This window comes from Planococcus citri, chromosome 5 (genome assembly GCF_950023065.1).
Source record: "Planococcus citri chromosome 5, ihPlaCitr1.1, whole genome shotgun sequence".
NCBI classification, from domain to species: Eukaryota; Metazoa; Arthropoda; class Insecta; order Hemiptera; family Pseudococcidae; genus Planococcus; species Planococcus citri.
Genome location: NC_088681.1, coordinates 39,967,320 through 39,990,767, shown reverse-complemented (window position 1 = coordinate 39,990,767; position 23,448 = coordinate 39,967,320). Strand labels below are relative to the sequence as shown.

At 32.6% G+C, this 23,448-nt stretch overlaps 4 protein-coding genes and 1 pseudogene across 7 annotated transcripts in view; 1 reads left to right on the top strand and 4 right to left on the bottom strand.

Moving 5' to 3' along the window:
* Window positions 1-5,265, top strand: part of LOC135849255 (lachesin-like) — a 260,218-nt gene extending 254,953 nt beyond the window's left edge. Inside the window, exon 8 of one of the 2 annotated variants that reach the window (XM_065369608.1) lies at window positions 4,152-5,265. In XM_065369608.1, the coding sequence (XP_065225680.1) occupies window positions 4,152-4,228 (77 nt within the window). In that variant the 3' untranslated portion in view covers window positions 4,229-5,265. The remainder of the gene's footprint in view (window positions 1-4,151) is intronic. The other variant, XM_065369607.1, reaches the window with a different exon arrangement.
* Window positions 5,266-6,323: 1,058 nt separating this feature from the next.
* p47 lies at window positions 6,324-8,781 on the bottom strand. Its single transcript, XM_065369611.1, has 8 exons — window positions 8,448-8,781; window positions 8,215-8,360; window positions 7,962-8,132; window positions 7,779-7,888; window positions 7,566-7,710; window positions 7,360-7,497; window positions 7,085-7,282; window positions 6,324-6,996 (listed from the first exon to the last, which is right to left on the bottom strand). Exons 1-8 carry the CDS (start codon window positions 8,553-8,555, stop codon window positions 6,861-6,863), a joined length of 1,152 nt encoding a protein of 383 aa, XP_065225683.1. The 5' UTR covers window positions 8,556-8,781; the 3' UTR covers window positions 6,324-6,860.
* Window positions 8,782-10,640: 1,859 nt separating this feature from the next.
* Window positions 10,641-14,483, bottom strand: LOC135849254 (E3 ubiquitin-protein ligase rnf8-like). 3 transcript variants are annotated; one of them, XM_065369605.1, is made up of 10 exons: window positions 14,189-14,478; window positions 14,000-14,113; window positions 13,743-13,906; window positions 13,305-13,647; window positions 13,121-13,219; window positions 12,904-13,041; window positions 12,644-12,823; window positions 12,371-12,575; window positions 12,133-12,298; window positions 10,641-11,422 (listed from the first exon to the last, which is right to left on the bottom strand). In XM_065369605.1, exons 1-10 carry the CDS (start codon window positions 14,282-14,284, stop codon window positions 11,377-11,379), a joined length of 1,551 nt encoding a protein of 516 aa, XP_065225677.1. In that variant the 5' UTR covers window positions 14,285-14,478; the 3' UTR covers window positions 10,641-11,376. The 3 variants fall into 3 exon arrangements, with proteins under 3 accessions (XP_065225677.1, XP_065225676.1, XP_065225678.1); XM_065369604.1 differs by lacking the exon at window positions 10,641-11,422 and adding an exon at window positions 11,429-11,963 and having other exon boundaries at window positions 14,189-14,483; XM_065369606.1 differs by lacking the exon at window positions 10,641-11,422 and adding an exon at window positions 11,955-12,062 and having other exon boundaries at window positions 14,189-14,482.
* Window positions 14,484-15,349: 866 nt separating this feature from the next.
* On the bottom strand, window positions 15,350-23,234 carry LOC135848366 (cytochrome P450 6k1-like; annotated as a pseudogene).
* LOC135849260 (cytochrome P450 6a9-like) lies at window positions 16,048-18,353 on the bottom strand. Its single transcript, XM_065369614.1, has 4 exons — window positions 17,742-18,353; window positions 16,717-16,984; window positions 16,343-16,610; window positions 16,048-16,267 (listed from the first exon to the last, which is right to left on the bottom strand). The coding sequence occupies exons 1-3, from the start codon at window positions 18,115-18,117 to the stop codon at window positions 16,382-16,384; spliced, it is 873 nt and encodes a 290-aa protein (XP_065225686.1). The 5' UTR covers window positions 18,118-18,353; the 3' UTR covers window positions 16,048-16,267; window positions 16,343-16,381.
* Window positions 23,235-23,448: the final 214 nt, after the last annotated feature.

Here is a 23,448-nt window from a genome sequence, read left to right as displayed (position 1 = left end):
AATACTAGGTAGTAGGTACTTCAACCTTCTTTCAGTATAATCTGAATCTGACCACGATGAATTATGACCAAACATCTCATATGTACATGATTCCAAACTCACCTAAAACATGAACTTACTCGTATTCCAACCAAATATCCTCCGTGTATTTTGTATGTACGTAGTATGTATCGTAAGTAGACACGATTTACCTAGACTATACCTATTTTACGTAAAACACCCACACAAATATACCTACTAGGTAGAAAGAGAAGTTCTCGTATACGTAAACGTAATAGTACTATGGGACGTAGTAGCAGGTACATCTAGCAACATAAATAATTCATCTACTGTCAGCTGTATTATCATAATGCGAAACGTTTGTTCTGCATCGCAAAGGTGTACGCGTATTTGTATAAGTTTAGCTCAAGCTCTTGTCCTTGCTGGTGTGTGGCTTCGTGAAAAAAAAAGATAGAAGAAAGAAGGAGGAAAAAAAGTTGAAATTTCTGTACATATGCGTACCTACCTATAAGTGTATACATATTATTACATATGCTCTAACATGACCATTCTGACTGTTCCACTATTATTCAGAATGTAGCTTTAGCTTCTTCCTTCGGTCCTGTATCAGATGATACCCTTTTTCGCTCTTCGTTTATTTCTTTTCACGCCTATGCACGACATTGTTTCTCACTGCATTGCATATCCATCCCCCTATACCCAACCTAAATGTCTTGAAACTATGAAAAATGAACGTCTCGAAGCGAACCATTTTGTCATTCATACGAGAGTCGAAAATATGGACGGATGTTTACAAATGTGTATAGGTGTATCTGTCAGTCTGTGTACTGAAATCTGCGAGACCGAAACGGAACGAAATAAATTTTCTCAAAAATGAACCCACGGAGTTGTCGTCCGCCTTCTCTATGTTTAGACTAGTGAAAAACGTGCTGCAGTGTACGATCCGTCCCTTTCTGCTCGGGTAGTTTTCGAAATAAGTACGGTGTAGAGGATGTTCAGCAACAGATTACTATTTTTACATGAAAAAGATATTATAAAACTTTCAGTTTGGCTGACAGTAAAATTTGCAGGTAGATGGTGAAAATTGAGAAAATTTATTGATATCAAATGTTTTCAAAATCTAACATGACCACATTTTGGTAAAACTAAAAATTGAAAAACCTGCAAACTTCAAAGATTATCATGAATTTTGAAGCTATTGTTACCTATCAATGATCTTTCTCCAATTAGTCAAGTTACCAATAGGTATGGTCCAAATGGAAAAAAAAAAAAAAAAAAAAAAAAACGTTCCTTCAGGTTTTCAGGTGATTTTTGCTCCTTCAGATCTCAAAGTAGGCAAACAATTCTACTCTGAAGGAGTAAAAATTGTCGTACCTATTGCTGGAGGAGCATTTTCAAGGACGGACTGGTTAACTTTTTGGCCCTGTTGGCGATTGCATAAATGAAATGGCGGAAATATATAGCCTATTGGTGAAGCCCTGTATTGGTAAATTTATTTTCTACACATAAAATAGCAAGCAATGAAGATTGAAATCTGAAAATCGATTTAAGGTATACTGAAGTCGATCCTCTGAATCGATTGGCACCATTTTCAAGTGAATCTGAAGCCTCCAGCAAAAGTTGACTTTTCTCCAGCAACTTCGAATCGCTCTTGAAGGCATTGTAATCAATTTCGGCAGCTGGAAAGTTAATCCTATCATAAGTTAGGTATTCAACATCGATTAGTGCACGTGAATCGCGAATCCGAAATGAAGAGTTGAAAAGTGTATTTTTTTTACAAGTTAAAAAATCTCGAATTTTTAAAAATTTCCAAAATTGTCAATTTTTACAAAAAACAGCTCAAAATTTCGCCGCCAACAATTTCAAATCGCTTACAATGTAAAAAATACGGTAGAAGAGGCTTAGAAAAGTTACAAAATTTGTTTTATTTTTTCTAATTTGAGATTTTTCAACTTGTGAAAAAATAGATACACTTTTCAACTTGGCACTACGGATTTGCGATTAGCCAACACTAATCGATTTCGAATACCGAAATTACGATAGGATCAAATTTTCAGCTGCCGAAGTTGATTACAACTCGCTCTAGAGTGATTTGAAATTGGTGGAGAAAAGTCAACTTTTTCTGGAGGCTTCAGATCGGTTCAAAAATATTTTGCAATCGATTTGGGGAACCGATTTTATAGAGTAGACAACGTTTCGAAAGATTTATTCCAAAAATTGATTATTTCGGAAATTTTTAAAAATTTCAGATTGCTAAATAAAAGCCAACTTTTGCTCGAAGCACCGAAAAATTGGTAATTTTTCGTGAGATTTCAAGTCTAACAGAGTTTTTGAAAGTCAGGCATAAATTTTAAACGCACTCCCAGCCCAAAAAACATATCTAGGTCAAAATTTAGACTTTCAAATTCAAATACCACACGAAATGTGAGGAAGGGGAGAATAATCAATCAGTCTTTTGAAACGCAGCCCTCGTTACTCAATTTTTTCCAAAGTAACTTTAGTAACCAAAAAATGCTTGAAAGAGTAGATAACCAAAAAGTATAGAAAAAACGCAAGCAAAGCATTGCAATGTAGAAAAAAATCACACAATGATAATTATTATTACGAATTGAAAATATGCTTCTTTTTGATTTTAAAAAGTTGAACCACCTATTTTAAAGCTTTTTGATGAAAAAAATGAGAATTTTGACAATTAAGTATTGGCTACAAGGTATGAGGAGTTTTGAAATTACTTACTGGCAGAAAAAAACGACAGTTTTTGGCAATAAAATAAAACGAAATTGAAAATTTTGACAAAAGGGATAGTCTTCTGGCAAAAAAGCGAAACTTCGGGATAGTTTTTGAAAAAAAAAAATAAGACTTCGGAATTTTTTCGCAAAAAGCAAGACTTTTTGGGAATTTTTGGCAAATACTTGAGCGAAGCTTGTAGATACGTAGATAATTTGAACGAATAAAATGAAATAAAAATTCGTCAATTTTAGCAAAAATCAGCAGTTTTAGGAAATTATAATTATATTTGGCAAAAAAGTTTAATAATTTTTTTTTTTTTGAAAATTAAGATTTTTTTCATTGTAATTGTTGAAAAACTTAAGTTTGAAAAAATGAGCCTTTTTAATACCTAAAAAGATGGCATTTTCAGCAAATACGCGAGACAATTGGTTAATTTTTGGAAAAAAGTAAAACTTTTTGGAGTTTTTTTGCAAAGAACCGAGAATGTTGGACAATTTTTGGCAAGAAGCATACCTTCTAGCTATTATTGGCGAGAAATCGGCACATTCTCGCAATTTTTGTTGGAAAAGAGAGGCCTTTTTTTGGTAAATTTTTCGGTTAAGATTTTTTAGTATTTTTGGATGAAAGGTAGACATTGAGAATTTTAGCAAAAAGCAAAGCTTTTGTAATCGTAATGCTGAAATGCATAGCCAGTTATAAAAGAATGAATTAAATTAAAATCCCTTGCTTAAAAATATTTTTCAATCCCGCTCCAGTTTTGAAAAAATATACTTTGTATGTATTGTATATTCTACTGAATCCAAAAACATTGAAAACTCAACTTTGAAATCCTTTTAAATACTTATGTATTATTCAATAGGTACCATATCTCCTTTCATCAACTTTTAATTCTCGTAAACAGTAATTTGATGATTCAAAACTCGATTCTTACTCAAAATAGAGAATTTAATACCTATACATTTAGAGGTCAAAATTTGGATTTAATTGTTAGTTCATTAGCATAAGAAGTTGTAAGCACTAAACAATTGTATATTTTATTTTATCTCGTTCATTTAATATAATCACTTGTAATAGAAGAAAACGGAAAGCAATAAATAAGTTTGTCGAGTAGGTATGTATGTAAGTACTATTCACCTTTCAGGTATCTAACTACCTACCTAGTACCTACGTATAAAAAAGGAAGGCGAATTAAACTTCAAACACTCGTGTTCAACCTACACATATTTAAAATTTCGATCTACCGAACGAATTTTTTCAAGAATCAAATTTCAAACAAAACCTTCCTAAGCCTAAAGTTTTATATTTTTCATTTCATGCATCAATAATCACGCGAATACTTTGAGAAACTCGTACGATACTGAACAAAATTTACTGATAGAAAAAATTCCAATAATACTAATAATTTTTTTTGTCTGTTTCAGGTTGCCAACCAATACCAAAATGGCCTGTGACCGGGCTAATACTAACATTAGTTCTAATATGTTATAAGAATACGTAATGGAGGGTTTCAGTGGACTACCGTTACCGAATCTATATTACCATTAGCAATAAAAATTGCTACCCTTGTACAGTCTCCCCCTTAAATTTTTTACATTACAACTTACGTCTCGACTCCATTATCTATTTCCACCACTTGGCGTTCGTTTGATTGTATTTTTCAAAATTATCATAACGAACGAACAAAAATTTTTCGTTCGATTCGATAATATTCCCGTTACCTATCAATTTCGATTCGAGTCGTTGAACGAAATCTCAGTAAATAAAAGAGATAAAAGCCAAGTTTTTCAATTAATCGTTAATTTTAGTTTTTCATCGTGATATCATTTTTAAACTTTTATTTGTTGATTTACCTCGGTTACTAGATAAATTGACAATTTGGCGCGAATTCCATACACATAAAGTGTAGGTATTTTTTTTCTCTCTCTATGAATATTTTAATATAGGTAACGAGAAAAAAAATAGCGCGAAAAAATGAATCTAAAAAAATTTATATCGCGTATACTTTTTTTTAAAAAAAATTTATGTAAATGGCAACGTTTTTAAAAGCTTTATAAAAATGGATGTGCATTTCAAATGTGTACCCGTTTATTATCGTAATTAATTTTTTTTTAAATTGTTAATTTTGAGTTTTAATTTTTTTTTCAATTACGACAAATGTGTACTGTTTACATAATGTGTTTTTCCTTTTTTTCTTTTTTTGTTCAAAGTGTAAGGTTTTTATGTATTAAGCGTTTTACAAATTTCCCCGTTAAATATTGACTATTTTATAAATATTTAATTGTTTAAAGTTGTTAAATGTTTTAATAATTACATTTTCCATTTTCATTGTCGAACATTGTAAATATTCGCTAGTCATTGGAATTGCATTTTTTTTTTTTTTTTTTTTTTGTAAATCGAAAGTACATAATATACGATATTTATTTGTTCTTGAATATTTTTTATCAAGTTTGGTTTCAATTGTCCATCAAACGTGTTGCATTTCAATACGTATAAGTGCAAATTCACGTCCATGAATAATATTTCGTTTGGTGCTTTTACTTTCATTTCTTCCAATCAAGATATTTCAGATTATTGTACGTAGTACCCAACGTATTAATGTAACCTAAATTCAAAAATATTAACATAACTCACCATAAGATAATAATTCTTCATTAAAAACTTTTTTCCGCTCGATATCGAACCTGAAACAAGCCCAACACAAGATTATAATTCATGCAACAAATCCTACTTTGAGATACGAGTACGTAAATCAAACTAAATATTATTCCCGTTGAAAGTACATTCTAAAAATAAGCGTAGAGAAAGCCTTTCAAGTAAATATACATAATATTTTTAATAGACAAGTAAGTACAACATTTTCTCCTTCCAAAACATAAATTTTTTTAAGCCATCAAATGGTAAATGAGAGAAATTTTTGAAATATTTTTTCAAATCAGAAGAATAATTGAAAACAAAAACCACCCAATTTGCCTTAAAATTGAAAAAAAACTTGAAATTTTGAAATTTACTTCATTATCAATACGTTACGAAAGATCATGAATAAAGGAGCGAAACTGTTTCCTCGACGTAAGAACTCCCAGCAACCATAAAAAAGGCCAGATTTTCAATATTCATGAGCTCTTCCTGGAAGGAAAAAAACCAATAGCAATAAATACATGAGCAAATGTACGCCAGGGACTGCTTTGAAGGCAGTGAATACTAAATTCCTCCAGTGCCCATTTCCCAGTTACACATACGTTGATTCTGAAACGTTTCAAATTCCAAAACGTGAGTTGGCCCGAATTCGAATTCCATTTCTAATCAAAAAACCATCAATCGTTCAGGTTTACGTTTCATTGAGCTAACCAATTCAAAAAAATATTCAGCCATGTCTACTCATTGTATCAGTCTGGGGAGGGAAACGTCCTAGAACTGTTTCATTATGTTAATTGTCAGATGACTGCGATGAATACAGAGATTTTTCCATTTCTTACCGGAAATGCCAATAAGATAAGCTATGTTCAGCATCCTAGCTCGACGACGAATGATAACGAAGATGAATCTGCAAGATCTCGATAAACTTACAATTCAAATAATAAAAACAAATCAACCCGTTCATTAAAAAAATTCATTTGAATGAAAACAAAAGAAAACTAATTTTTTCATGAATAAAATATACATGCTTAAAAATTATCTGAATAGTAATAATAATATAGGGAGTGGGAACGGGAATGGGAGAAAGGGACGAACTATACAAAAATACAAAATTTCGAAATAACAAACATTTCAATGCTAGTTCGACTTTTCGTATAACTAAAAAAAAAAAACCCTCGATGTGATTTCTTCATCGTGCGTCTTACTGTTAGATGAACTACATATTATTACATGAAGGTATTTCATCGATTTCATGGGAACCCAAAATCAAATAGGTGGCCTGATAATTCTATTATATGTGCAAATAACGATGTTGTCATGTTTTACAAGGAGTTTGGGGTACCGGGAACACGATAACTATTCGAACGAGTACAGACAGATAACCGGTGGTGTATGCAATCTCAAAATACGTAGTGAAAAATCATTCATATTCCTTCTACAGAAAGAAACAACGCACGTGATATTTTTCAAAACGTATGTATATTAACCGATAAAAATTAGGCCACCAGGTGCTGCATGATGACTGAATTAATTAATCCGCTTTGCTCGATAGTTTCATCATTATTTGTGAACTCCTTACGAGGGAAAGTCGACATCAGAATATATCCTCGATCTCTGTATTGAGGACTAGATCTGTGTAAAAATATGTTAAGGAAATATCGCAACAAGAAGTAAAATAAAAAAATGAAAAAAAGTATGTTTCATAGACAAAAAAGGATACGCATTGATGTAACGTCTGATATCACCGACGGTATGATTATGATTGAAAGTTCCAACTAGACGTGAACCGTCGGCTAAACGTATTTGAATATTTGTGGTAGGTTTGGAATTATCTACTTCGACTGGATTCGCTTGAGCATTATCTTCGCTTGTAGAAGATTCATTGGCAAGTGAAGGTGATGATAATGTTGGTGTTATGCTGCAATAAAAGGCACAAAAAATTAATAATTTTATTCGACGAATCGAAATAGAATAATTCCACTTTTAATTTCTTACCTTCCTAGTTTCTGGCCAGCACCAGAGAAAGAGGCTGATTTGGAAGATGATGCGGTATATTCGGCGTGTCTGTTATCTTCCATAGTGAAACTTATTTCACGTCCTCGAACTTGCATAGCAAATTCATTGGGAACTTCACTGTAATCAGAAAAGTAACGTTCAGAGTATCGATTTCAATACTGACAAAAAAATGTCAAATTACTAACCCATGTTTAACATGATGCAAGAATTCTTGATTTTTAGGATCATCGTAGGGTCTTAAAGGCCCATCATTAACGCTGAAACCGTTCTTCCAAAACCTCACCGTTATTTCAACCATAGACTGATCTTCGGTTTTTTCACCAGGAATGACTATAACATAACTCCAGTCAATAAATATCGTAACTCAACGATCAAATTACAATTTATATAAAAAATACCTTGAGAATCATCGCCTGTTTCACCTAATCTGTAACCAGTGCCGGAAAACGCATGCGAATGCTGTCCTCTTGAACTAGAAGCTCGCGGATCAGCTACTTCAGCTCCAAATCTACACAAAAAACACATGACAATCGTTAAATTAACGTTGAGAAATGTTCAATAACGCCGGCAATGTAACTCACCCGCGAACCGAACGAAATACATCAGTTACGATATCGCTCCGTCTAGCTCGCGGAGGCCCAAGAACTTGTTGACCGCTGTGTTCAGAGCCACCAGCGTAAAAAGCTTGACCATCTTCTTCGTCAGAGCTTTCGGAGTCTTGAGCTTGTTTAATATTAGATAAGGTTCGTATACTGTCGAACAAAAATTCACATTAGATATTCGAATGTTTTCGAATTCAAATCCAATGACAAGTTGACTGCGAACTGTACTCACTTTCCGGTAGACTTTATCACAGATTTTTTCTCTGGTTTTCGCGTAGGTGCTGGTTGACTTACAGTTGGTGGAACATCAGCATGGCTACGAGGCACGTTTTGATCGAATTCGCCATCATTGTCGTCGTAATATTGAGTTAAACTGAGCTAGAATACAGACAGATATTAATAAAAATGGCAGGTAAAACAAATCAAATACAGTATTTTGTCACTTCTTCTATTACCGATACTCACCTCTAAGTTCCAATCTGAACTATCTAGATAGAATTTAGCACGTTCTTCATCGACTCCGGTGAGCGAGGCGAATTTCGCGAGAACTTCACTCTTTGTATTATCGTCCATTTTTCTTACTGTAGCACAACAAAAATTACTCGACTACAAATCAACGAGACTGAACACCGATCAAAGTAACGTAAAGACACGAACACTATCGTAAAATGAAACTTGTAAACGATTTATAACACAAATATCACAACATTACATGACAAATTTTTAGACGATTTTCCAAAAAATGATACGACAAAATTCTCAAAATCCAGCGAACAACCATCGAACGCTAAAAACTGGATATTTCCTGCGGCGAAGAATAAAGACTGCAAACAAATGGATCACCCAGCAATCACCGGGCACCGGGCTTTGGCAGCTGGCAAACTATTTCTGTATTTTCGCATTTTTCCAGATATGCTTGCCAAGTTTGATTTTTAATTATTAAATAATGTATTTATTGTGAAACATTCGACCATAATAAATATTTAATTAAAAGAACAATGCATATTTTTTGACAGGAATTCAAATTAATCTCGTAACATAGCCCCGTTTTGAATAATTGTCGTGTTCAACTACTACGGTACCACGAGTACAATGTTACCACTGAGAACAATCGAATATTTTGATTTTTGATTTTTTTTTTGAAAAACAAATAATTCAAAATTTTCCAAAATTCAGAAATATTTGAAAAAATTATGAAATATGTGGTAATTTTAGACAATAAAATAAATCATAATTATTCAAATAGTGTACCTATGAGAAAATATTTATTTCCTTTGACGACAAAACTTTCGAAATTAAGTTGGGCTTATTTGAATTTGACAGGAAATTTTCTGAAACGTAAATTAATTTTGTTGCATTTTGTAATCGGAATCCCTTTTAAAAAAATTCGAAATAATATAATGGGTTGCCCTAATTACGAATCATTTGACGTTTGAATCATGAAGCTTCGATATTTTTTTATTAATCCTTCATTAGTATTTACATTCATACTCAAAGAGTTGAATGGAGATGAAAAAGAAAAAAACGGTAGAACCGGGACGAATTTATAATTATTCGTTTACTCAAAGAGTTGAATGTAGATGAAAAAGAAAAGAATGGTAGAACCGGAACGAATTTATAATTATTCGTTTCCAAATACTACTCACCTTAGTCCCTATCTCAATTTAGGCATTCGATTTCGAGTATTATAAATTCACACGAAAAAGAAATTATCAAAAAACTGAAACAGCAAAACTAATTTCCCCAGCTCTGTGCTCTGCAGTTCTTAAAACAGTAATACTAAACCAACATGAACTCATTGAGCACACAAATTACAAGATAAATCAGCATATTATGTACCTAATCTTGAGCTTACATAATACAAGAAAGTAAACTGCACACATGCTAATTTTCTCAGATTTTCAAGTAAGTTTCAAGAAAAATGAAGGCATCTTGCTGATATTATAAACTTGGTATTTCTATGACTCATAATATGCATTTATAACAAATTGAAATACCTCCAAATGCAGCGATCTGGTAAGGTACTGAAGAAAAGATAACCCAACCCAAATTACTTGGGTTTCCCAGTATAAACTTTTCCCACAGCTGATACGAATGCACAATAACAAGACTAATCATTTTCCAATAAAAAAAAATTATCATTAACACGTTGAAACAAATTAATTTTCATTATACATGCTACGAAAGTATAAGTTTTCCGCCCTCTGTGCATGCTACGAAAATGCTCTATGTTTACCCGGGTCGAAAATGAAAATCTTTCAACTTTTAAAGGGCTCTGGAGGCGGAAAAAAGCATTCTACGGAAAAATGAAGTCGAGGAAAATTGTAGAGAATTAAATTTCCAATCGACATAATGTCTTTAGTTTTTTTCTAGGAGGCTTAGTATTCGATATATTTACTATGCAAAAAAGGGGTCATACTCATCACTTTAACCAAAAACGGGCGTAAAACTTATTTTCGTAACATGAATAATGAAAAACATCTTACAATGCAAGAAGCGACGTGAAGAATGTTTGGTCTCGTGCTTTAACTCTCCTCGCCTTCGGCTCGGCGAGTCAAATTGCACTCGACCAAACATACTTCACTTTCGCTCCTTGTATTGTAATATACTAAATCATACGAATTAGCTCGCCTGCGACCGCTTGATTAAATAACGCAATTTCGGGTAATTCGTAACTTTATTCAATAAATATTACAACATCGTAACTTAAAATTCAATGAAAAACCACGAACAAAAAAAACACCTGAAAAGTAAAAAAAAAAAAAAATACCAATTCAACCGGAATTTGAATACGAACGTTTCAAGCCTTGTCTTTCGATTCTTGCTCATGGAAATACTCACATCCTCAAACATAAACACTTAAAAATACACGTACAAGTAATAAATAATGACTGCTAAAAGACAACAATAACAATAAATTGTTTCAGTCTTGATTTTGAAATATGGAAAGATGACTAATATAAGTAGGATTCTAAAACTTTAAAAAAAATGAATAGTTGGTATGGAATATGATAAAAATCGTAATACTCGGATTATCGAAATTTCAACACTGACTCGCAGTCGGTAGGATTCTAATATTTAAAAAAATGAATAGTTCGTATGGAATATGATAAAAATCGTAATACTCGAATTATTGAACTTTCTACACTGACTCGTAGTCGAGAATTGAATAATTCCAAGAATTGTGTCAGTAAAATTTCTTTTAAAATAAAACAAACAGATGTGGGTACAAAATTCGCGGAATTGATAAATTAACGCATGCATTATAATATACAAAATTCGAAGTAGTATAATTTAATACTTTTCCAAGGTATTTTTAAGTTACTTTAATAAGTATATAAATCATTATTCACAATTGACGAAGCCATAAATCACACGCGAGAAAAGGTTCACTTCACAATCCGTAAATCCTGTCGTTGGTCAAATCGATAACATCTTCGCTGCGAAAATCAAACATCTTTGATTAATCGAGTGATAAAAATGCATCCTACACATTTACTTTCGTTTTGTTAGTAGTTTTAATAGATATCTTTATCATCTTCGAAATTCATTGTTCGTCGAGAACAAACGATGATTTCAGATGCCCTTCGCCCACCGATGCAGAGACAAATACTCCTGACGTCGTCAAAGCAAACGTTGAATATTTTACGCCATTTATTACTCCAAAATATTAATCTATAAATTACTTTTAAAAAATACTTTAATAAAAAATATTACGTTAAGACAATTAATAAGCTCTTTTACACAGAAAGAGAAATTTTACAACTTTAACTGGTGTCGTATATGAAAGACTTTACGTTACGATTGATTGATAACGCAAATTTTAAAAAAAGGAAGCATATAAAACGTATAAAATTACGCATTTTATTCGACAGAAAAATAAAAAAAAACTATCACGCGTTCATCAACGACATGATGAAATGGTCGATTATACGTTGTGACAGGTTCATCCGTGCAACAGAAGAACCCTGGAAACTAGAACTTTAAAAAATTCATACTTAGGTATAATTTACTCGATGTATTGAGAAAAAAAAATTATTACGTTTTTTTCACACCTCTGCCGATTGCTGCACGCTATAACTTTTATCAATACTCATTTACTACACCCTTGTCCTCAAATATGAAATTATCAATATTTTGAAATACTTACTAATGAGCGATTTGTCGGTACACGTTCATTAAGACGTTATGGAAATTACCACTGTTGGCGATTGATGGTCCATATGATGGTATTTGTGGTGTAGGAGACATAAAGGGAGGAAACCCTGCCGAAGGTGATGCCTTCATTGCTACAGCACTCTCTTTAGTAGCTATGGCTACACAAAAAAACATTCACAATGAAACATTCGAGTCGTCTAACAGAAATTCTATGTACTTAGTACACTTACCCTTCCTTTCTTCGGTAATCTTCAACCAACTAGTCCTCAAGTTTTCAGTGACAAAAGGCATTAAACTATTAAGGAAGGAATCAACTGGTAATACTTTGAATTCTTTTGTCAAAATAGTACGACAAATCGGACAGTTAGGTTTGATCGATTTCCACGACTTGATGCAATAACCACAGAACATATGAGCGCAGTTGGTAACCACCGCCTAAAAACATGTTATGTTTACCACCGTTCTTCGAAACGTTTTTAAACAATTAACAAGGCAATGCAAACCTCTATGTAAACTTCATCACAAATACTACATTTGAATTCAGATTCCAACAAATCGGACAGATCATTTTGCGCGCTACTCGTTAAACTATAAGCCTGCGATAAAATATTATCGTTAGATGAGCCAGAAGACTTCTCCTGTTTCATTCTACATTCAAGCTCTTTAACAAGACCATGCTTTTCCTGAAACCAAGATACGACACATTCAATTTACTATTTTCACATTATTTCCAAACAGTTACCTATCAATTTCAACACCTTACCCTTTTCAATCCGTTAATTTCGGTTTGTAAATTATTATTTTTACGTTGTAGCATTTTATTACAATCCATAGCTTTTGTAGTTCTGGTACGTAACACGGTAATATCTGTATTCAATTGTTTGTTCTGATTTTCTAAATTCTAAAACGATAAAACATTCATTAATCAATGTGTTTCATTAACTTGAGAAAAAATGACAATTCTGAATGAAGGAACCTACTTGTTTGAAGCTTTCTAGGGTATAATAATTCTGCTGCAACGTGTTCAACTGCAGCTGTAATCTGCTGATGGTATTGGTTTGACTACCAACAGTTTCTCTCTGAGAAACAATACAATTGAAATTAATCAACGTTATAAATTACTCAAACAAAATCAACGTAAAAAATACTCCTAAATAAACCTACCAGATAATTAGATTCTTCTTTCAGCTTACAAAGTTGCGTATACTTGGCAACAATACTATTATAACTTTCTCTAAAATTAGTGTAGCATGTATCAGTCTTATTTTTTTCGTTCTCCCAATACACAGCCACTTCTTCAGCTTTTTTTAGACGAGCTGCTAGGCCAGCATTTTCATCGACTAATTGTTCGTAACGAGATCTCAAATCCTTATCAGGAACTTGCTTCGGTAACCGAGGTGCTTCCTCGGTCAAAGGAGCTGGTGTTAGCTGTGGAGGTGGTAATAGTGGTTGCGGTGGTGGAGGTAGTGTTACAAACGAATTCGATAATTTAGGTCGTTTGATAACTCTGAAATGAAATCACAAAATGAGTAGGTCACCTCTATAAAATATGTAGATCTATGTATTAAAATGTAAACGTAGATAAACAAGAATTCCTCTTACTGTATATCGATATCATCAACACTACTGAGATCTTCACCATCCATACAGGAACATTTAAAATGAAACGATATAGCAGCGGAGATACGAAGCTTATCGTTAAATTCTAATAATCTTGGAAGTCCGCGAGGTAATACTTCATCATTCAGCAAAACCGTAGCATTTTCCTGTCAAATGATACGATACGTAATTAGACCACGTGAATCATACAATCATACAGGCAATATTCCAAAATTCGATCGAATGATCATCTCACTAACATGCACAATCACAGTCCATTTCGAAGCTTCCACTTTCTCGATGGTACAATGCTTCTCGGCAACTTCTGGACTATTTAATCGCAACGATGCATCCCAAGATTTACCGATTAGAAACTGCAATAAAAATGTCACGGTATAATGTAGGTTACTATTGTTCTCCTAGGATAAAGGGATAGGTAAGGTACTTACTTGGGCATCGTTCACAGGCGTGATATTCTGTATGCTGGCATCACCTTGTATTTTCTTCAGCAACGCGCAGCAATTCAAATTAAAAGACGAATTCATTTTGCTTATTTCACCAACATCACCATCATCACGAGACGAACATTGTGCAATTACTTCAATTAAGTTAATTCGACGTTCGATTGTGGAATTGGTATTACGAATTAAAATAACCCCTTGTTTTGTTTACAAATCATGTCGAGCGCACAGTGTTACCTTTTTTTAATGAATAAAAGAAACTCAAAAATGCGATAGTTGAAGGACGAATGACAAAGCGTTAGGGACTCGTGATCGGGAGGGAGGGGATGATGACTTAGAGCATATAGCTATACTGACGTATATAGAGGAACCAAGGTATAGGAATTTACTCTCGTTTCCCGGCTAAACATCTGATTGTAGTAAATTGTAGGAGGAGCTTAATAGAGGGATCAGAATTTGAATGTGCATGTCTCAGCTGGCCAAAAAATTCAAATTTTTCACACAAAATGATAAAGTGGCAAGTGGCTGCATATTATTGCTCGATTACAGATTCTGTAAACGAGCAATAATATGCGGCCTCTGCATACTGACGCTTGCGCAAATGCGATCTGATCCCTCTATAATTTTTCGATGTTTGGCCGGCGAATTCTCCATTATCAATTCCTCTATATCACGTCAGTATAGCTATATGCTCTAAGGATGATGATCCCATTATCTTATTAATTATTTGGATTTTTATTAAATACTTATATGGTATTTCCGGGCACATGATTTTATTTCAAAAATGAATTTATAATCTACATAGTATAGTTCTTGAGTTGATACAACAGAAACTTATTTCCGCTTATTTCAAAAGATTATACATACGCAAACGCAAAGTGAATGCCGATGGGCGGACGGGAAGTGGAAAGTGAACGAGAAGGCGGTGAAGGGCAAAGGACGCGTCATTATTGAACTTTTTGAAGCGTTGTAGAAACGCGGATGCCTTATTCATTACCTACCAATTTCGATTTTTTTTTACCTATCTTTCTATTGGACAAAATTTAATTTTTTTTATTTTTTGAAAATTTTGAAATTATTTGACTTGAAATTTTTTTTTTAAGTTAACATAATTTTGAGAACATTTTTTAAGAAAGAAAAAATAAATAATATTGTACATAATTTATTTATTTTATTTTTAAAAAATGTAGTAAAAAATTAAAAAATAAAAATATGGAAATTGAAACAGGACTTCATAGTTCATACTAATAGTTGATAATAAAATTAAGAAATGCAAATCTAAATCTTTTTACATCGTAACCACACTCTAGTCGCAGACATCAAACCGAGATTCATTTCAAAATTATATTCCATTGGGAATTTCATTCTAGGAGAGACTTCAAACACATGATCTTTCAACAACGCGACCATACCAATCTTTATTTCCAATTTGGCGAATCGCTCTCCTGTAATTCGAAATTCGATTCTAAAAAATTGTTTCAAAAATTAATCATACACCTTCATAAAAAAAAATCCTCACCAATACAAATCCGAGGTCCTTCTCCAAACGGCATATACGAACATTTGGGTCTTTTATTTTTAGCTTCTTCGGTAAAATGCTCGGGATAAAATTCGTTAGGTTTCTCGTAATACTCGGGATCCCTGTGCAACCCATAAATGGACATGAAAATAGGAGTTTTTTCTGGTATTATGGCCTCAGTATCGGGTATTTGATAAGCTTTCGAGCACTCTCTGAGTAACAACCCAGCTGGAGGATGTATTCGCAACGTTTCTATAAAATTAAAGTCATAATTTAGATAGGTAATACGAATCAAACAAATCGATCTTAGTACTTATGAATTTTACCAGCGATTGCCATGTCGCAATAAATCATCTCTTTTAAACTTTCATGGGTGATTTGCCCATTGTTTTTTTCTAAAACTTGTATAATCTCTTCCCTCACTTTATTTTGGATCGTTTGATTTAAAGCTAGTTCTAATAGAAGGTACGCAAATCCCGAAGACGTTGTTTCAAAACCAGCAGCGAAAAATAAATAGCACTGAGCAACCATTAATTCTGTCGTCATTTCTGTAATTTTATACAAATATTCATTTTAGTAGGTAAGCAGATTTTCTACCTGCAATCGTACAAGATGATAATCACCTGTATCATTTATCGAATTTCTATCCGGATTCATTTCATTCAATTCATTTTTAAATTGGCACAGTCGTCCACGTTATCGTTCCTCAACGCCAATAATGAATCCATTAAATCGTTTTTTGTCGTCTGACTTTTTTCTCGCAGTTTGATTGCTTCGTGAATAATATTCGAGAAGAATGTTTCCACTTCTTTGTCAATGTACCTCAAATTGAATATTTTTATCCAGAATTTCTTTAAAGCAGGAAAAAAATGACGTATTATTGGTTGATATCTGCAAATATTCAATATTATGCACAAAATGTAAAATCTCTCGAGCTTGAGCTAACCTACAGGTAAGAACTTCTGAAAGGCGGAAAGCAATAATTATAATTAGCTACCTAAATTTGAAAATTTCTTTCCCCATTTTTAAAAAAGGTGAACGTGGATTTTCCAACGCTGAGGTGTCCATTCCAAAAGCGCAATTTCCGATAACGTCGATGGAAAACCTCTCGCTTAGTTCTTTCATGTCAAATGGTTCACCTTGGGTTCGATCTATTACTTCAGATAATTTATTGGCACATTCTTGAACCGGCGGAATGATCATTTTCAACTTTCCAGAAGTAAACAATGGGCTTATTTTCATTCTTATGCATTTCCATTTATCGCCTGCGAAAATTAGTGGATTTTAAATTACTCTCGTACCTACCTCTACCTATCTATGTATTTTCTAATTTACAGCATTTTGAGTTTTTTCATGAAAAAATTAGCATAAATTTACCCATAAAAATCATATGAAGAAATCTGTTCCAAGAGATTACCTACCTAAATTTTCAAAGACCAATTCTCATAATACCTATTTACAAATCAACATTTTAAACTAATGATATCCATAATCAATGATTATCAATCACAAGCCCACATAGGTAATTTAAATTACACAATTACTCATTATAAATCTCCTCATATGGCAATTAAATACAATGAAATTAGCTTTAAATAGGGTCAATCTCACGTTACAATTTGGATAACATTATCTTGTAATCTATGCCTTGGGCTCGATTTTTTCTACTGCATTACACATTAAATAATTTGTCCGCCTTATCTAATCAAAAGTTCGTGCACTATTCTATCTTTTGAACAATGTAATCGCATTCTTGATAGCTTTTTTCACATGAAAGACGAGATTCATTATTAAAATTTTGATATAATATGTCATCAAATGTCAAAAAAAATTACGACAAGCAATCTAGTCTTGATTTTTTTTTCTAAATTTTAAATGCAATGAAATGAAAATAATGTCTACTTATTTTTTACTCGAGGAAGGGGAAAGCTGGAGTCAGAAAATTTTTTAAATAATTTCAAAACCGGCAGAAACCTACTTAATTAAATTTCACCATATAAAATTAGATAATTTTCGTATTACCAGAACCCATCCGTATCAAATTGTTATTCAAAGGTTCTTCTTTCTCATCGCAATGAATCCCACGATCAGGAAAATGTGCAAAATCTCTGATGAGAATATTCTTAATCATTTCAGGATCTCTGAGCATAACGAAAGGTCTGTGCAACCAATACAATCCGGCATATTTATAAGGTCTTAACTTTTCATACAAATCGTAAACTGTCACAGCTAAGGATTTCCTCAGTAGAATGGCATCTGCCAAATTGCCAAGAACGAAAGTAGGTTCCAAGGTGGGAAAACATTTATCGTTGAAATACGTATGAGATTTTTTGAAAAACCAACACAAATACAACAACACAATTACGAGAATTAAAAGTAAACTGCAAAATAGACTCATACTGCACAAATGCACACCTTGAGTAAATAGGCAGACAAAAGTAGGTACTCGTAATAGACTAAATCGCGCACTTCACAAATCAATCAAGTAATGATTTTACTCAGAGTAATCTTTCGACAAAACAACGCAAGCAATTAGGCACTAGAGATAGACACGTTTCTCAATTTACGAAATTTTTAATAAAATAATCGTTTTATGATAACCAGCTCATTCTTATATACCTATATGCATGTGATTCGTATATACTTACAAAAAAACACTGCCACTAATTTCGTGAGCTATCGCGTGCACTGAAATAAACATAAATTTTGGCTAGACGATAAAACATAATACCTACGTTTTGATTACGAAGAATTACCTACGTGAACTGAGTATTTTCCAAATTATGCATGTAGGTTGATGCAAGCTATTGTCAAGTTTGCTTTTACACTTCAAAATAAATCATGAAGCCGTTAGGTAATTTAACGGTAGGTAGGTAATGAAAAATTACCCTAGATCAAGTTGGGTGACTTTTTTTTCCAGGGAATGAACTGAATAAAAACTACAAACATTGTGAATAACAAACAATTTTCACTTTTGGATTCATAAAATGATATTTTTTTCACGCGTCAACATCCACATCTAATTACCCTGTTAAATCAAATTAATCAGTAACAGGTAATCGAACTAATGTTCAATTAAACCACTATGAACCTGAAAATTTATTCGTTTATTTGTTAACTCCGGGGTGGGAAATGCAATAAAAATTTCCTACACATCTAAAGCATTGATAAATGATATTTTGATACGAACTATACAAAATACATGATGATACGAGTAAATGAACCGATCATAGCGAGCGACAAAATGGTAACTTGAATTTTGCAATTAAATTAATTAAATACATTTAAACTGCGTGAATTATGTTGAAAAATTATTAGAACTCGATTGTGACTTTTAATGATAATTTCAGATTTTAAATAATCACTCTTCTGCACCTGATCTACTCATCGTAACTATCTTTGGATAATTTTAGTGACGATGTTAACATTAGCTGCAATGTTTGTACTTTGTACCTTGATGTAAAAATGTTTAATTTTGCCTTAACACGGTCCCTAGGCAATTATTGGTGTTTGAAAGTATTGAAAGTTGCCTATGTAAATTACGTTTTAATATATACTTTTTAATTTGTTTTAATGATTAAATTATTTCCTTCGTTACTACATAATAACAATGTATGTATATACTAGAACAGCAGAAATGACTTAAAACCCTCTTTATTGAGCTATCCAGGCAATAAAGGTAATTATTCCTCCCTTAGGGAATAATTCTAAAACTAACCACTATAGCAGGGAATACTAATCATTCTCTCTATCCCCACTTCTGCCAATTCTAACTATATCAAATTTTTTGCAAAAAATTGTAAATTTTGGACAACTTTTAAAAAAATACTTTTTGAAATTTTCTGCAAAAAAAACAACAGTTTTTTAATTTTTACATTTTTTTAAACACAAATTAAATTATCACCATTGCCTAATCATTTTAGATGTAGTTTTCTAATAATTATTCAATATACAAAAAAATTGTAATAAAATTACATTAAATGATGCTGATTTGTTCTCAACACATTTCTTTTTCCACAACATCAAAAAATGAACCATTAGAATATCAAGTACCTAAATTAAATTATACAGAAATTCAACCACAAATCATCTATTTAAATCTTTCTGCACTGCAACCAAATTTCATCAACTGATAGAAACCCGTGGAACATATCAAACTTGAATTCCAAAGGAAACTTCATTTTGGGCGAAACTTCGAAAATATAATCTTTTATCAAACTGACCATTCCAATTTTGATTTCCAATTTGGCAAATCGTTCACCTAATGACACACCACATTAGTTCACTCAATTACACAGATACCTACCAATTTCAAGTGAAAAAAAAATTTCTCACCAATACAGATACGTGGTCCTTCTCCAAATGGCAAATAAGCACACCTGGGTCTTTTACTTTTAGCCACCTCGGTGAAGTGTTCGGGTTAAAATTCATTAGGCTTTTCGTAATATTCAGGGTCCATGTGTAATCCATAAGTCGATATCCAAACTGACATATTTTCAGGTATTATTGTATCGGTACCTGGTATTTGATAAGTTTTTGAACACTCCCTGCCTATGATTCCACCAGGAGGGTGTTTTCGTAACGTTTCTAGAAATGATTATTGGTTATTAGGATGAAAAAAAAAGATTATAAGAAGAGCACGTTAATGTGTAGGTAGGTAGGTACTAGGTAGGTACCTGATATCACCATGTCGCAATAAGCCATCTCTTTCAAACTTTCGTGGGTGATTTGCCCATTGTTGTTTCCCAAAACGAGTGAAATTTCTTCTCTCACTTTAGTTTGTATGGATTGATTCAGCGCAAGTTCCAACATAACGTATCCGAATGCCGAAGATGAAGTTTCAAAACCAGCCGCAAAAAACAGGAAGCATTGAGCGATGATCCATTCTGTCGTCATTTCTGTGCCTATAAATGAGTAGGTACTGAAAGTAGGTATGTCTGTGTAATCTTATGAAACATAATTTCGAACTAACTTTACAACAAAACTAACTGGTGGTCATCAAAATCACCTGAGCAATTTTCAAAATTATTATCTTCTCGTGTCCCTTTATGTTGATTTAAATCAACTCCATGTTTAGTACTTTTATTTCTCAGGTCTAATAATAAATCCAACAAATCATGTTTTCTGGGTTCGTTGACTTCATCTCGTCGTTCAATAACTTTTCTAATCGTTTTTTTAAAAAAATCTTCCACATCTTTGTCTAAATACGTCAACTTTAACATTTTCAGCCAATACTTCGATAAATTAGGGGAAAAATGACGCATCAATGTTTGATATCTGCGAATAGATAAGGGCCTACAGTTATAAGAAACATTAATCATTTCAAAAAAAAAAAATTAGTTTACCTAAATTTGAAAATTTTTCTCGCCATTCTTAAAAAAACACAATTTGCATCCTCCAGCGCACAAGTGTCCATACCAAATGCGCAATTTCCGATAACATCGATGGAAAATCTTTCACTCAATTCTTTCATATTGAAAGATTCGTTTCTTGTTTCATCTAATATTTGAGAAAATTTATTGGCACATTCCTGAATTGACCCGATTATCATTTTCAATTTTCCAGAGGTAAATAATGGGGTCAGCTTCATTCTCATGTTTTTCCAATCATCGTCTAAGAGTAAATAAGCAAAGATGATAAATTAAAAGTGACACTGCATTTATTTCAATTTTATTTTTTTTGAGACTGCTTTATGTCGTTTATGTAAATTTTAAGAAAAATTACCCAATTCAGCCTTCTCACATTCTTACAAAAATCGCTAAATAATTACCAGAACGCATCCTAAACAAATTATTATGCAACGGTTCTTCTTCTTTATCGCAAGAAATTCCACGATCAGGGAAATAGCTAAAATCTCTAATCAGAACGTTTTTAATAACTTCAGGATCTCTGAGCATAACAATTGGTCTATGCAGCAAATAGAATCCGGCAAATTTATGAGGTTTCAATTTTTCATATAAATCGTAAATGGTCACAGCTAAAGGTTTCCGCAGCAGTATGGCATCTCCTAGATTACCGAGTATAAAATTAGCTCCAAGAGTAGGGAAGCATTTATCGTTGAAAAACGAATGGGATTTTTTGAAAAACCAACACAAATACACCAACGCAGATATTATGAAAATTGAAAACAAAACGAAAAAATCACTCGTTCTGTAGATATGAATCATGCGATCGTAATATAGATTTTGTTCGCACAAACAACTCATTTTTACTGTTCGGAGCAACGAAATGCACTTAAAAGTGTCATCGAAAATAGGTAAATAAGTACCTAAGTATGGGTAAAAATGCATTTTTATCGGCGAAGCATGAATTATGACCTTTAATATAGACAACAGATAAGAAAATCAAATTTTTTAAACATAGGTAGTAGGTACATATCTCATATTGAACTAGAGACATATATCCTACCTACTTGCCTTCAAAACGATAAGTAAATAGTAAACACGCAATAATTTATATTCAAAAATAGATATGAAGTTGAGACGATTACATATAAAGGGTAATTTATGACTTCAAAGAAAATAAAAACACCTGAAAACAAATCGCAACAATGGTCAAAAAATAAATAAAACAGGAAACTCATTTTTTTATTTTACAGCTGCAAGGTCTGAGAGCTACAAAAATTTTAATTTAGGAGCTTGAACGTAAAAATGGTCAACAATTTTCCACCAACCATAAAATTTTCACAATTTAGCATAAAAAAATCAACCATGCCAGATAAATGTAGGGCTAGCTATAGAGCTCACCTACGTAAAATTGTATGTAGGCTTACCCATACAGGTAATGAAAACTGAAAAAATTTACATCCAATAATGATTCTTCTACCTGGCGATGTAAATTACACGATTATTTAGCCACCTTCGATAATAATAAATTTAAAATCGAATAAAGGGACCCGAAAATAGATAAGAGAGGAATCCTATAAACCAAGCACACGTGCGTTAAACAGATTCGTTCGTATTGGTGTCGCAATTCTGTGTCAATACCATTGAATATATTACATGTATTTTACGAAAATGTATATTTACTCGTAGCTCGTACCTCGTACCAGGGGATTTTGGGACTTTCATTCGATATAATTTTCATTTTGCAATAATCACCAAACAAATTTTAATATTACCAGTAAGTTCGTTTTTCTTTTTGACAGATTATCGCTCGCAGCAACGTAGAAAAAATATTGAATAAATAATAATGTAGTTAGTAGTTACCTTGCATCAGTATACTTATACGAAACGATGTAAAGAAAACGTAAACATATACGACGACATTGACGACAATACGAAAAGAGAAGAAATTTCAACAGGTATAGTAAATTGTTTTAACAATTTCATAAATTACCTTAAACAAAATATCCACACTAGAGCAGCTAATCATGTGTCACAAAAGAGGAATACGTCAGCAAAATATTGCCTATTTGCAAAATAAGAATTCAATAAACTACCTACATAAATTGAGGAAAAATCAAGAAAAGTTTATTTCTGGTCGTATTTGAATTACAATCAGATTTACGTGACCCAATTTTGACAACACTGAAGAAAATACAAGCAGGTGGTACCTAGCAGGTATTTTATGAAAGGCTCAAATTTTTTGAAAACTACGCAAAATGTCGAAAAATACTCGTTTTTAGCAGTCGTAGCTGCCTAATCGCGTATTTCAAGATTTTAGCATAGACTTTTTTTTTTTTTGAAGAGTCCAAAAAATACAACTAGCCATTCATTTTATTTGTTCA

Coding starts and splice junctions, on each gene's coding strand:
- p47 (XM_065369611.1), bottom strand. CDS start 8,555: ATGGACGATAATACAAAGAGTGAAGTTCTCGCGAAATTCGCCTCGCTC. Junction 7,889..7,961: donor GTATTTCGTTCGGTTCGCGG/GTGAGTTACATT, acceptor TTTTTTGTGTAG/ATTTGGAGCTGAAGTAGCTG. Junction 7,283..7,359: donor GCTGGCCAGAAACTAGGAAG/GTAAGAAATTAA, acceptor CTTTTATTGCAG/CATAACACCAACATTATCAT.
- LOC135849254 (XM_065369604.1), bottom strand. CDS start 14,284: ATGAATTCGTCTTTTAATTTGAATTGCTGCGCGTTGCTGAAGAAAATA. Junction 12,824..12,903: donor AAATTAACGGATTGAAAAGG/GTAAGGTGTTGA, acceptor TCTTGGTTTCAG/GAAAAGCATGGTCTTGTTAA. Junction 11,964..12,132: donor TACCGACAAATCGCTCATTA/GTAAGTATTTCA, acceptor AATTTTTTAAAG/TTCTAGTTTCCAGGGTTCTT.
- LOC135849260 (XM_065369614.1), bottom strand. CDS start 18,117: ATGAGTCTATTTTGCAGTTTACTTTTAATTCTCGTAATTGTGTTGTTG. Junction 16,985..17,741: donor TTTGATACGGATGGGTTCTG/GTAATACGAAAA, acceptor TAATTTTCGCAG/GCGATAAATGGAAATGCATA. Junction 16,611..16,716: donor AAAGAAATTTTCAAATTTAG/GTAGCTAATTAT, acceptor GAATATTTGCAG/ATATCAACCAATAATACGTC.